The sequence below is a fragment of the Electrophorus electricus genome, chromosome 1, assembly GCF_041902795.1.
Source record: "Electrophorus electricus isolate QZ-2024a chromosome 1, ASM4190279v1, whole genome shotgun sequence".
Lineage (NCBI taxonomy): Eukaryota > Metazoa > Chordata > Actinopteri > Gymnotiformes > Gymnotidae > Electrophorus > Electrophorus electricus.
In genome coordinates this window covers 5008473-5023882 of record NC_137497.1, presented here as the reverse complement: position 1 = coordinate 5023882, position 15410 = coordinate 5008473, and the positions used below count along the sequence as shown (strand labels likewise).

The 15410-nt window shown below is 43.7% G+C and overlaps 1 protein-coding gene across 2 annotated transcripts; it reads left to right on the top strand.

Moving 5' to 3' along the window:
* Positions 1 to 6119: 6119 nt before the first annotated feature.
* On the top strand, positions 6120 to 12839 carry LOC145657690 (uncharacterized). 2 transcript variants are annotated; one of them, XM_081713899.1, is made up of 8 exons: positions 6120 to 6811; positions 7336 to 7638; positions 7771 to 8061; positions 8549 to 8647; positions 9106 to 9408; positions 9588 to 9887; positions 11283 to 11402; positions 12090 to 12839. In XM_081713899.1, the coding sequence occupies exons 1-8, from the start codon at positions 6754 to 6756 to the stop codon at positions 12095 to 12097; spliced, it is 1482 nt and encodes a 493-aa protein (XP_081570025.1). In that variant the 5' UTR covers positions 6120 to 6753; the 3' UTR covers positions 12098 to 12839. The 2 variants fall into 2 exon arrangements, with proteins under 2 accessions (XP_081570025.1, XP_081570022.1); XM_081713896.1 differs by lacking the exon at positions 12090 to 12839 and having other exon boundaries at positions 6121 to 6811; positions 11283 to 12077.
* The last annotated feature ends 2571 nt before the right edge of the window (positions 12840 to 15410 follow it).

The window sequence follows — 15410 nt, the reverse complement described above, 5'->3', positions numbered from 1 at the left end:
GGAGGCTGCTACCGACGGTGGCACTGTTAATCTGGAAGAGTATACAGCATCAGTGACTGGCCTCACATGCTACTGAGGACCCGTGACTCAGCCTTCAGAACAGGTGACAGAGAGGCTCTCAGGAAAACGAGAGCCAAACTGTCACGTGCAATCAGGGAAGCAAAGCGTGCACACGCACAGGATCCATGGACACTTCAAAGACACTGGTGACACATGGCGCATGTGGGAGGGCATTCAGGCCATTACTAACTACAGGAAAGCATCACCTTCCTGTGACAGTGATGCCATCCTCCCAGATGCACTGAATGACTTCTATGCACAGTTTGAAGCACAGAACAACGTTGCAGCAGAAAAGTCCATCCCTCCGCAAAATGACCAGGTGCTGTGCCTGATGGCGGCTGATGTGAGGCATACTCTGCGTGGAGTTAACCTACGGAAAGCTGCTGGACTAGACAACATCCTGGGTCGTGTGCTCAGAGAATGTGCTGACCAGCTTGCAGATGTCCTGACAGACATCTTCAATATCTCTCTGAGCTGCACCGTGGTCCCAACATGCTTCAAGACCACCACCATCGTCCCCGTGCCTAAGAAGCCCACGGTGTCGTGTCTCAACGACTACTGTCCCATCGCACTCACATCCATCATCATGATGTGTCTCATGACGAGTCTCTCGAAGCACTTCAAGACCCAGCTTCCCCCTTCTCTGGACCCCTTGCAGTTCGCGTACTGCCCCAACCACTCTACAGATGATGCCATCTCTACCACACTTCATCTGGCACTCACACATCTGGGAAAAAAAGGGCACCTACGTAAGAATGCTGTTCATAGACTTCAGTTCAGCATTCAACACCATTGTTCCTCAATGATTGGAAAGTTGAGCTTACTGGGCTTGAACACCTCCCTCTGCAAGGGTTGTGCAAGATGGCGCCGGTGAGGTCGGCTGCCGTCACGACTGCTTCGTCCACACCTGGCACTTTTTTCGCTATTTTCACTATCCTTTTCGCTCTTTTTGCTCTTCCCGCTACCCCTGATTTCTCCGCAGCCCTTCTCTACACACCACGGCACGTATCTCGTACAGCAGAGATGCCCTTATTTCTCTTAATCTACATAGCACTCACCTCAAGCCGTCTGTAACCCCGGACCCAAGATGGCCGACGGAGATCCTGAGGGAAAACAAAAGACGCGGCGCGAGGAAAAGGCCTCGAGGCAAGCGAGCCGGCGTCAGGAACAGGCTGAGTGCTCGGGCACACCGAGCTCCCTTACCCAGCATCCTGCTAGCCAACGTCCAGTCTCTGGATAACAAGCTCGATGACCTCCGGGCCAGGATAAAGTTCCAGAGGGACATTCGGGACTGCAATCTCCTCTGCTTCACCGAGTCGTGGCTGAACCCAGCGGTACCAAACCACGCTATCCAGCCGGCGGAGTTCTTCTCGGTTCACCAGATGGACAGGACGGCAGGTTCGGGGAAGTCGAGAGGCGGCGGAGTGTGTGTGATGGTAAACAACAGCTGGTGCAACAATGCCAATGTTGTTACTCTCGTCTGCTCCTGCTCACCCAACCTGGAGCTGCTCGCCCTCAAGCTTCGTCCTTTCTACCTTCCCCGGGAGTTCACTTCGGTCATTATCAACACCGTGTACATCCCACCTCAGGCTAACATGGACACTGCACTGTGTGAACTTCATGAGGCTCTCACACAGTTTCAGGCACAGCACCGGGACGCTGCACTTATTGTGGTTGGGGATTTCAACAGCGCTAACCTCAAGCGTGCAGTGCCCAACCTTTACCAGCACGTAACCTTCCCCACCAGGGGAAATAGGACACTAGACCACTGCTACACCCCATACAAGGACAGTTACAAGGCACTAGCTCATCCACCGTTTGGTAAGTTGGACCACGCCGCCATCTTCCTCCTACCAAAATATAAACAACGGCTGAAACGGGAAGCTCCGGTTCAGAGGGAGGTCGCGCGCTGGACAGACCAATCGGTGGCCGCTCTGCAGGACGCTCTGGATGACGTGGACTGGGACATGTTCCGGCGCAGCACTGATGATGTCAGCGAGTTTACGGAGGCAGTAGTAGGATTTATTGGGAAACTGGTGGACGACACGATCCCAAGAATCACCATCAAGAAGTTTTCCAACCAGAAGCCCTGGGTGGACAGAACCATCCGCGAGGCTCTGAACTCTCGCACTGCTGCTTACAATGCGGGGATCATCAGCAGGAACATGGACGAGTACAAGTCCGCAGCATACGGAGTGCGAAGGGCGGTGAGGGAGGCAAAGCGACGCAACGGGAAGAAACTAGAGACACAGTTCCAGCAGAGTGGCTCTAGATCCCTGTGGCAAGGACTACGGATGATCACGGACTACAGGAGCCCACCCTCTGGACTGATGAGTGCGGATGAGTCTCTGGCGAACGAGCTGAATACATTCTTTGCTCGCTTCGAGGCTACATCTAGCAGCGCTAATGCTAGCAGCACAAATGCTAACAGCGCCAATGCTAACGGCGCTAGTGCTAACAGCGCCAATGCTAACGGCGCTAGTGCTAATGGCACTATCGGCGCAGTCGATGGCACATGCGTGGGGCCCACCATAGAACAGCGCCCTCTCATCATCATGGAGAGTGACGTGAGGAGATTGTTTAAAAGGGTGAATACCAGGAAGGCGATGGGACCAGACGGTATCTGCGGGAGGGTCCTCAAAGCCTGCACAGATCAGCTAACCCCGGTATTCACCGACATCTTCAATCTCTCCCTGACGCTCGGTATCGTCCCGTCCAGCTTCAAGCGGTCCACCATCGTCCCCGTCCCGAAGAAACCTCAACCCTCCGACCTCAATGACTACCGCCCTGTTGCCCTCACATCATTCGTGATGAAGTGCTTTGAAAAGCTAGTCAGAGACTTCATCACATCTTCACTGCCAGCCTCCATGGGCCCACTGCAATTTGCATACCGCCACAACCGCTCCACTGATGATGCAATTGCACATCTGCTCCACACTACACTGACTCACCTGGACGAAGGGAGGGGAAATTATGTTAAAATGCTATTTGTCGACTACAGTTCAGCATTTAACACTATCATCCCCTCCCTACTCACTACTAAGTTGGGAGATCTAGGACTGCATACATCCCTGTGCGACTGGATCTCCAACTTCCTAACAGACAGACCACAATCAGTACGGGTGGGCAACTGCGCCTCATCCACCCTCACCCTCAGCACTGGAGCTCCTCAGGGTTGTGTCCTAAGCCCCCTGCTCTACTCACTGTACACCTACGACTGCACAGCCACTTCCAGCTCTAACATCATTGTCAAGTTTGCTGACGACACCGTTGTCGTGGGTCTGATCTCGGACAACGACGAGAGGACCTACCTGGAGGAGATTAAACACCTGGAAAACTGGTGCCAGGAAAATAATCTCCTCCTAAACGTCAGTAAGACAAAGGAGCTGATCGTGGATTGCAGCAAGAAGCAGGTGCGGCACTACCAACCTGTGAGGATCAGTGGAACCACGGTGGAGAGAGTAGATAGTTTCAGGTACCTTGGAGTTCACATCTCGCAGGACCTGTCCTGGTCCCGCCATACCAACTCCCTGGCAAAGAAGGCTTGTCAGCGTCTTTACCACCTCAGACGCCTAAGGGACTTCAGACTGCCCTCCAAAGTACTGCGGAACTTCTACACCTGCACTATCGAGAGCATCCTCACGGGGAACATCACAGTCTGGTTTGGGAATAGCACCAAGCAAGACAGACAAGCACTCCAAAGGGTAGTGCGTTCAGCAGAGCGCATCACTCACACGGAACTTCCTGACCTGCAGACCATCTACTACAAGCGGTGCCAGACCAAGGCCAGGAAAATTGTGAAGGACCCCACCCATCCCAACAATAGACTCTTCACTCTGTTGAGGTCAGGGAGGCTGAAGAGGAGCTTCTTCCCACAGGCCATTCGGGCCCTGAATCAGGGAAACTGATAAACTGTGGGGACCACCACCACCATGTAACATGACTGTATATCTGTACATCTGTATATATAGATTTATACTCAATTACCCTGTTACACAACAACTGTAGATATGTTATTATATAAAATGGATCTGTACATTCTGTAGATTGTGTACATATATACCCAACCATATTACACCTGCACTGTACATTCTATAGATTGTGTACATATATACCCAACCATATACATTGTACATTGTGTATATAATCATAATATACATATATTGTACATACATTGTTAATATATTTTGTACATACATAGAATATATATATATTTATCTGCATATATATATATTTTTCTCTATGCACCCCTGTTTCTCTTCCTCAGTTTGGACAGAGCACTCTCCACCATTTCACTGCGCGTTATACTGTATATGACTATGTATGTGACGAATAAACCAAACTTGAACTTGAACTTGAACTTGCAACTGGATCCTGGATTTCTTGACTGGTAGACCTCAGTTTGTCCGGATTGGAAGCAGCACTTCCAACACCACCACACTGAGTACTGGTGCTCCCCAGGGCAGCGTACTCAGCCCTCTGCTGTTCACACTGCTCACTCATGACTGTGCAGCGATGCACAGTTCGAATCACATCATCAAGTTCGCTGATGACACGACCGTGGTGGGTCTCATCAACAAAGACAACGAGTCAGCATACAGAGACAAATTTGTTAATAGAATTTAAAAACTATAAAACATACTGAGTGGAAAAGCTGTTTCTGAGTTTAGGCACAAAAGGGCTTATTATTATATTATTCCACTATTATTAGATTATTCCACATCATAAATTAAGCACAAAGTCAACAAACATTATAATGCTTCATATTTAAACGTCACCTTACGTCATATTCCATATTTACCGAAATTGCACTCACCCACTTAAAATGTTTTCACTTCGCTGATGACATGACCGTGGTGGGTCTCATCAACAAAGACAACGAGTCAGCATACAGAGAGGAGGTGCAAGAACTGGTGAGCTGGTGTAAGTTCAACAACCTGTATCTGAATGTTGACAAGACAAAAGAAATGGTTGTTGACTTCAGGAGAGCAAGGCGAGATCACTCCCCACTTGCCATCAACGGCTCCTTAGTGGAGATTGTCAAGAACATCAAGTTCCTTGGTGTTCACATAGTGGAGAACCTCACCTGGACCCTGAACACCAGTTTCATCCCCAAGAGAGCCCAGCAACGTCTTTACTTCCTTCGGAAGCTGAGGGAAGCCCATCTCCCATCACCCATCCTCACTACCTTCTACAGAGGTACTGTAGAGAGCATCCTGAGCAGCTGCATCATTACCTGGTTTGGGAACTGCACCGTCTTTGACCGCAAGACCCTTCAAAGAATAGTGAGAACAGCTGAGAAGATCATTGGGGTCTCTCTTCCCTCCATCACGAACATCTACATGACACGCTGCATCCGGAAAGCCACCAACATTGTGAAAGACCCCACACACCCCTCACATGAACTGTTCACCCTTTTGCCATCTGGAAGAAGGTACCGCAGCATCCAGTCCCGCACCTCCAGAGTGTGCAACAGCTTCTTCCGAGAAGCCATTAGACCCCTGAACTCTGGCTAACTCCAATTCCAATTCAGATTCCAAAATGGGCACTTCTATACATGCTTATAGACAGTCTCACACACACACGTACATACGTACATACATACGTACACATAGGTACATACACACACTCACATATTGTTTTGCATTGGACTAGTGCTGAAGTCAAACCTCACACAAATAAACTATGCACTCCTGTTGCAGTCTTGCACATTATCCTACTTGCTGTACTAAACCAGCACTGTACTCTGAACTGTTCTGGCTGCTACCGGTGACTGCTATGTTCAGGGTAGCATGTCACTGATTGCTATGCACAACTCGCTTTACATATGCCCAGTACTGTGTACTGTACTAAATTGCACTGTCTACTCTTTTTGTATTTTGTATTTGTCTTGTCCTGTATTCATTATTGTTTATTTAATGTTTATTTAATGACATTTTGCACTATGTTGGACTGTTTGCACTTGTGTAGCATGTTGTCTGTTGCACTGTTGTTTTTATGTTGTCTCGTTTTTGTTGTGTACTTGTATATAGCTGAAATGACAATAAAACCTCTTGAACTTGAACTTGACAGGGGAAGATAACATTTCATAAATAGTTGTTTGCAAGTAAATAATGGGTATAATGGATATTGAGGGGACAGATATTATACAGCGGCATAGTGCAAAATTCTGGGGCACCAACGTAAGAGGCGGGTTTACATGTGCCCTTTCCTTATGCTAGTAGTGGTATAGGGAGTGCAGCAGTATTATAAATATGTTCTATATTTGTAAGGTTTATAGTGTTATAAATATGCGTATAATGACTTGTGTTAATTTTACTCGCATGCAGTCATCTTCATCTCATCTACATGTGTTCATTTTGTCATAGTTAAGAAAAAAATATGTATGGCATGTGGACTTCCTAAAGCCAGGTACTTTCATTCATTATGAACCTTTTTGTTTGTGGTCCTGTACATGCTCATTACAAGTATTATTATTCAGTGGGTGCAAATTCAGCACATTTCATATGAGTAGCAGTTAGAAATGTCTATGAGATTCCCATGGGAATTATCCATAAGACTTTCTGAAGGAGGTCAGTTAATTTTTACTTCACTCCAGCACTCCTCCCCACTGCCCCCAAAAATCCATTTCCTTATTTGTTCCTGAATCCTTCTACTTGAACATGTGCAGATACATCTGTGGTCTCTACAGCCATGAAGGACGTCAATATCCCCCTGTACTCCATGTTATCACTCCTGATGATCTCTAATGGTAAGTACAACAAATTTATTTTTTAAATTCCTCTGTTGTAACTGACATCTTTGAGTTACAGTAATTGCATTGTTTACACAAACAGCAATCAACGACATAAATGTGTGACGTGGAGGTAAAGCAGGATGCGGGGACGGGTCGCATAAACAGGAACACACGTTTTATTTTCACATATAACATATACGACATAGCACGCAGGCTAATGGGTCAGACACAGACAACAGACACATAAACGATAAACATGTATACACGTATATTAATGACACAATGAGGAGCAGGTGTGTCACACAGGGAGTGTGGCCACATTGACGAACACACACGAGGAGACGTTTAGGGGGAAGGGCTGTACAATGACAAAATGTGGATAGGGTGTTTCTGTGCAATAATAATAATGCATAATACACAGCTGTATTATGTATTCTTATTATTACATGATTTTAACAGAAAATAATATATCTAATTACCAAAATATTGGCCTTATTAGTTCCCTCTCTCCTGACTAAATGTACTTTGTTTTGTTCCAGTCTTTTCTCCAGTTTCAGCAGTCACTCCTGTAAAGGTGAATCTTCATGAAGCTGCTACTCTCCCCTGTAATAGGATGTGTTCTGGTCTGGTTACATGGACTGTGTTCCATAAAGCAGGTGACATTCTGGCTCAGTGTAATCAGACATCATGTCAGTCAAAGGAGGGATTTCACATGTCCCATGATCAGTACCTGAAGGGAGATCTCTCCCTCACCATCAATGATGTTGATTACACTAAGAGGGCCTGGTACACCTGTGAGTGTGAAGCTGTAGACATTTGTGATTTGAGCATTCAGATTGAGTGTAAGTGTGATTGCTTGATATTTGACTTGTTTTATTGATATGAGATTGTTTAGAATCGACTGTTTATACAGTGAAATACAGTTTAGACTATATTTGTATATTTGTGGTGTTTTGCTTGCTGTTCCTCTACAGCTGTAAATGTCCACAAACATTTCCATCCTGGAGAATCTCTCAGCATGGATGTGAATGTCTCAGAGCCAGTGGAGGTGATTCTGAACAGGACTGGTGACACCAAACCAAACACTGTCAAACTGTGTGAGATTAGGGGGCGTGAAATTCAGTGTGCCCCTGAGTATGAGAAGAGAGTGTCATTCAGTTCCAGTCTGCAGCTGAAGGATCTGGAGGAGTCTGATTGTGGAGTTTACACCATACGGGACACCAGGAATGATGAAGTCATTGCTACATACTCAGTAATAGCTGGAGGTAAGATTTGATTTTACTGTGTTTGTAACTCTTTAGCTAGGGTTAACCTAAGATGTGAAGAATGTTTTCCCAGAAATGGGTCATAAACCTGAGAACAAATATTTCAGGCTTCTTCAATGGTAAACATTTTTAATCTGAAATCTCACAACACAGCATATTAACTGTACAATACAAAACAAATATGATGGCTGAAAGCTCTTTTACTCATCACAGTAAATGAGAAGAGGGCAAAGTCACACACAACATCCTTCCCATGTTCCCTTCCTGTCCTGGTTATATACCTGTAGCCCCTTCCCTTAACACTGGGCTAAACCATTTCAGCAAGCAGGTATAATACAGATTAACACTAAAAATGGATCCATATCTTTCCTGTCATTAATGTTCACCATATGGACTTTAATCATTAATGATACTAGGTCATGCCCTTTAGATAAGATTACATACTTAACTAGCCAGCTGTGATTCATATTTTCTTTCTTTCCTGCAGGTTCATTAAGCAGCCACCCCTGTCCCAGCTCTCCCTGGAATGGCCTGGACTCTACAAAGGAGCCGGATGACTCACGCTGTCGTTCCCACCTGAAAACAGGTAAGAGATCACTCATCATTAGTCCACAGATATAAATGTCCTTGCTGGCTTCTAGAGGTTACTACTCTCCTGGTGATGTCTTTCATGGCTTCTAGAGGGTTTCTACTGTCCTGATGTATTAGGTCAGCTGACTGAATCACATCAGGGAAATGCTATCAAATTCCTATTTTTCAAATATATTCAGTTTCCTAACCATATATTTTTTAAATGGAACCAGGTTACAGCTTGCATAAGGCAGTGTGAGCATTATGGTCTCGCATTATGTCATCTTGACTGTACTCACATGGTTATAACAATTTTAGTTGCTTGGGTACTTGTGTTGTAGAACAGAGAATATCTTGTGTATAATGTAAAGTATAATGTGTATACATGTAAATACAATACAAATATGAATGAAAACTGAACCTACATGCAGCCTAAGTTCTGTTTCTATGTGATTATGTGATGTTTTTCTGCAGTTCTACGTCAAGGGCCACAGAATCCTGTTATAAGAGTGAAGCTTAATGAGAATCCAACTCTCCCCTGCAGTCAGACGTGTTCTAGTCTGGTCACATGGACTGTGTACCATAAACCAGATGACATTCTGGCTCAGTGTAATCAGACATCATGTCAGTCAAAGGAAGGTTTTCGCATGTCCCATGATCAGTACCTGAAGGGAGATTTCTCCCTCACCATCACCGATGTTGAATTCAATAAGAGGGCCTGGTACACCTGCAGCTGCAGTGGTAAAACATTATGTGATTGGAATCTTCAAGTCCATGGTAAGTAATACTTTACTGTCTTGTCATGTTCAGATTGAACAGTAGGTAAGAGCAGTCTAAGCCTTTTATAAAACTAGATTCAGTGTTAATTATGTGGTGTGACTGTATTATTGCATATTACTTATACACTACAGAATGGAATATCAGGATGTTCTTCATATTTGTTTCTCTACATCCAGCTTTCAGTTTTAAAGTTCATGTCCATCGTGGAGAATCTCTCAGCATGAACGTGCCCATCTCAGAACCAGTGGAGGTGATTCTGAACAGGACTGGTGACACCAAACCAACCACTGTCAGACTATGTGAGATTACGGGGCGTGAAGTTCAGTGTGTCTCTGAGTATGGGAAGAGAGTGTCATTCAGTTCCAGTCTGCAGCTGAAGGGTCTGAAGGAGTCTGATAGTGGAGTGTATACCATACAGGACACCAGCAATGAGGAAGTCATTGCTACATACACTGTCACCACAGCCACTTTTGGTGGTAAGCTTTGATTTCATGGTGTCTGACTAACTCTTTAGTCAGAGAAAAGCTTTTAAATTCATTTTTACCAAATAATCAATTTCTTATCAATATTTTAAAAATTAAATTAGGTTAAAGCTTGAGTACATTTGAATTTTAATACAGTGTTACAGATTTTATTATATAGATTTTTTGGTTTTCCAATACTTTGTTGAACTGGCTAGATCCTTAGAACATAATGCATAACATCCTATTGTAATGGGGGCTCACAATGCCGGCTGTCTTCCACCTGAGAAAGGTCATGAGTTGGGAATTAATCAGTGCTCGTTAGCCTGATGTCCCACAGGTGGCCTCACCCATATATAACTGCCTCACAAAGACTGTTTCTCTCCCTCTGTGTGAGAACTTTCTTTCTGTTGCAGGCAGTCTCCCTGCATAATTGTTGTGTCTTACAGTGTAGTGGTTAGAGTCAAGACTTCATTCTAGTTCAGCACCTGGTTTGAACTCTGCACCAGGCCAGTCTAGTGGGGTTCGCTCCCTTTTATTTGTTTATTCAGAAGCAGCTGGGGTTTTCTTGCCTGTAATCCCATCCTGTGTGGCTTGGTGAGACCTCAGCTTCCTTCTGCTCTTATCAGCTTCGATAGAAGTTATTCTCCATATTTATCTCACTCTCCCAGTGGTGTAGCAAGAACAGCAGATTCTTCTAGTTCCACACATCTTCAGTTTGAACCCTGTGCCAGTAATCCTGTTCACCCTGATGCCTTGTCACATCTGTACCTTGTTACATAGCACCCTAAGTCATATGGACCATCCAAGACGGCCTTTATTTTCATGCAGATGTGTCAAATAAGTGCAAGCTACAAAAATGATGGGTAACATGGAATATAAATAGGAAGGTGTGGAGATTAATTAGTATGAAATTATTACCAAATTGATGCCCAGACCAGTTACATGAAATGTGTGCTGTGTATTATGGGTAATGTTATGTTGATAACAATGAAGACAAATGCAGAGAAAAGAATACTGACACGTGAAAATGTTCAGGATGAAAATGAGCGAACAAGGAAACTAATGCTCAGTGTCACAGTTGTCTGAGCTTTTTCACTTTTAATGAGTGAAATCAAATTGTATCTTTGATGTGATTTTTACCAGATAAACATAATAAATAAAAATAGGAAATAAACTAAGATTAAAGCAATAAGTTTACTTATTTTAGTCAACTACTCTGCCTTCCCATCTTTTTCTAACTCAACTGTTCCTGGTTGCAGCCCAAAGCATTGTTCTGTATCCTCAAATCTCATGATCAAATCGTACTCAACCCAAAACACAAACTAGTGCATTTAACGCCAAGGGCCTTTTGCACAGTTCACTTTCAGAGTGTTTAAACCCTCCTAACATTTTGTGTTCTGTGTTTAGGTATGAAGGAAGAACCTGACACACACACTGTGCTGGCAGTGGTGCTGCCACTCGTCATACTGATCTTACTGGTGTCTGCAGTGGTGCTGTTCCGAAAGAAATTACAGAATTGCTGGTCATGTAAGAACGTTCAACCAAATGAACCTGTACAGCAAGAGATGAATGAGGAAGACGACCAATCAGAATGTTCCAGAGAGGGAACCAGACACTCAGGAACCATTCTTGAATCATGAGTCATCAAATAATGAATCACTGCTCTCTCATCCTGAGCATGATTCATCAAATACAGAATTGCAGTTTTCTGTTCCTGATTCATCAAAAACTGAATCGCTGCTCTCTATTCCCATGCCTGTCTCCTGCTCATGAGTTCCACCTATCTTTGATAATTCACTGAAGTGAATCTGAGGCTAGTTTTGATGCCGTTTTCGACCACTGAAAAAAGCATCTTTTCACATCTGCTCTCTAAAGTGGCTAATTCTAAAACACAGCTTTGGTGGTGTACTGTCGATAAGAGAAAATGTAACATTTAGAAAACACTGATGTAAGGTTCTCGTGTGATCTCCACAGTTCCACAATGGCAGAACCCGTTGTCACGCTGTTTACTGCATTAGGTGTTTTAGTTTCATGTTTAGTTGCTCGAGTTCGTTATCTGACCAGACAAAGAAGCTGTCTCGCTTTCTCACCATGCCCTACACAACTGCAGCATGTAAACAAAGCATTGTGAAGAAGATGACATAGAGGTCATAGGTCAGACACTTACTCATGCCCACCATTCACCTTTTCCATTGTTTTTGTGTTTCCTTGTAGACGTCTAGAAAACAGAAGTCTACAGTGTTCTGCTCTGCTCACAGAACACCGGCATCAGCTGCTCTGTCAGACACCTTTGGGCATTTCCACACTTGGAATGTTGAGTGATTTCACATGCTGAGTCCTGGTTTCTATAGTATATGTGAACGCATCAATAAACTCGGACCTCTAAACAGATCCCAAAATAAACAGAACTCAGGCCACATCCCAAGGTGGCCTCAGTATGGTTTGTTTCTGGTTCATATTGTGGTCTACTTGGTTCAGCATTGTGAAAACAACTGAACTTCTGGACACAGAACTACCATTATTAAATGTTCTGGTAGTAAGCTAACTGATTTAATTTTCTCTCTGACTACTTCTCTTTGGCATGACCTGTTATGTTTGCCGATCACCTGACTTTCTGTCCTTATAATAAACACCTTTTTTTTTTGCAATTCATCTATTCTACTGGTCATTTGTGACAACTAAAAAGTGGTGCATGCCGAATCAAAAAATATTTTGGGGCTGGGTCATCAGCTAGGCCATCTTCGGCCCACAGAGGGAGGCATAGAACTGCCTCCCAGGACTGAAGGACAACCAGCAACACCTGTCATCCAGCCTATTTAAGAGCAGCTTACAGACTGTGTTCAAAATAGCCTGTTCTGTTAGTGTAACTGCACCTGCAGCTCAGACACACTGCATTCCCCCTTATCACTGTAAACCTGCTGTTCAGACACACTGCATTCCCCCTCATCATTGTAAACCTGCTGTTCAGACACACTGTATTCTCCCTCATCACTGTAACCTGCTGCTCAGACACACTGCATTCCCCCTCATCATTGTAAACCTTCGCATTTACTCTCTTATTTCTAAGCAGGAAATGGAGAAGAATGCTCTATCCACTACACACCAACATCTCTCACTGCCCTTTAGAACAGAATTCTGCATGTCTTTCCTTCAACAAAATGGATCAATAAGTTTGATATTAGACAGCAAAAACATATGTAACACTTTTAAATGATACTATGAAAAATGAGGTAATCTTTCTCTTTCCCCTTATGCTTGGTAGCATAACCTTGATGTAACCTCAGGCTAAAGGGTAGTAGGAGCAGGCAGGTAGTGTTGTCCATAAGCCAGTTCTGAATTGCTGATAAGAATTCAGCTTTTTATTATACACTGGGATTTGCAGAAAATACAGGTTTTCCTACTGATTCATGGCCCCATATTTAATAAGAAATATATTTCCTTCAGTTATTTCAATTCAAGGAATCCTGGACCCACCATCACTAGTCTGTTTTCATCAACTTCCTTTATATCACAACAGAAAGCCAAAGCATTAATAGACCAAAGGGCTTCAGACCGCTAGCAACCACAGACACAGTTATTCAGCAACACCTGTCATCCAGCCTATTTAAGAGCAGCTCACAGACTGTGTTCACAATAGCCCACTACATACTACTCGTGTACTGACTGAGCCCATTATGTGACCAAAATGAATTTTCCAGAAATGACATTTTTACATGAAAAGGTCCCCAGAGGACGTACTACTCCAGCCGAATATTCCAGTAGGTGACCAGAGCTGTCTCCGTGGTGTACCGGATTCTGTCATGCAATGGTAGTGGAAAATCTGTCCCAAGAGGGTGAAACCTTCATACATTCATGTGACCCTGTAGTATGGTTTGCATCTGTTACATACTGATTACCATACTGCATACTACTATAGAGACCAATATACAGTAATTACTGAATGTAGTGTGTAGTAGGTAATGGATAATGGGTCAGACACAGACAACACAGACACATAAACCATAGACATGTATACATGACAAAAGGTGGATAGGGTGTTTCTTTGCAGTAATCATAATGCATAATACACAGCTGTATTATGTATGCTGTATTATGTATTATTACATGTATTATGTATTATTACATGATTTTAACAGAAAATAATATCTCTAATTACCAAAATATTGGCCTTACTAGTTCCCTCTCTCCTGACTAAATGTACTTTGTTTTGTTCCAGTCTTTTCTCCAGTTTCAGCAGTCAGTCTTGTTAAAGTGAATCTTCATGAAGCTGCTACTCTCCCCTGTAATAGGACGTATTCTGGTCTGGTCACATGGACTGTGTTCAATAAATCACGTGACATTCTGGCTCAGTGTAACCAGACATCATGCCAGTCAAAGGAGGGATTTCACATGTCCCATGATCAATACCTGAAGGGAGATCTCTCCCTCACCATCAGTGATGTTGATGACATCAAGACTAAGCTGGTTCACATGTGTATGAGATGATGTGGAGATCTGTGATGTGAGCGGTGGGGTTGATTGTAAGTGTTTTCATGTTTCAATACATTTGTTCTAACATGTTTATACATGAACTCAGACCACTTCAACACTTTATTTGTTGATATTTGTTGTTTTGCTTGCTGTTCCTCTACAGCTGTAAATGTGCACGTACATGTCCTGGAGAATCTCTCAGCATGGATGTGCCCATCTCAGAGCCAGTGGAGGTGATTCTGGAAAGGACTGATGACACCAACCAAACCCTGTCAGACTATGGGAACTTGATGGGCGTGAAATTCAGTGTGTGTCTGAGTATGAGAGTGTCATTCAGTTCCAGTCTACAGTCGAAGGAGATGGAGTCTGATAGTGATGTTTACACCATACAGGACACCAGGAATGATGAGGTCACTGGTACATACACAGTAAAAGTTGGTGGTAAGCTTTGATTTTATTGTGTCTGACTAACCCTTCAGTCATGTGTGAGGAATGTTTTCTGAGAAATGGGTCACAAACCTGAGGCATATCTCCCTTAGACACTGGGCAAAGACTTCAGGCTTCTTCCACAGTAAACATTTTTAATTAGAAATCTTCACACCACAACATATTAACTGTAAGTACAAAAACAAACATGATAGCTGAAAGCTCTTTTACTCATCACAGTAAATGAGAAGAGGGCAAGCATGACAGCCACAGCAACCTTCCCCATTTTCCCTTCCTCTCCTGGTTATATACCTGTAGCCCCTCCCCTTAACACTGGGCTAAACCTTTTCAGCAAGTGTGTGTAATACAGATTAACAGTAAAAATGTATCTGTCCTGTCATTAATGTTCACTGTACAGATTTTAATCATTAATGATACTAGGTCATGTGCTATAGGCAAGTTTACATATTTAATTAACCAGCTGTGATTCATATTTTCTTTCTTTCCTGCAGGTTCTTTAAGCAGCCACCCCTGTCCCAGCTCTCCCTGGAATTGCCTGGACTCTACAAAGGAGCTGGAGGACTTGCACTTTTTTTGGCCAGGCAGTGTACGTGGTAATTGTTTAGAATAAAATTTGTG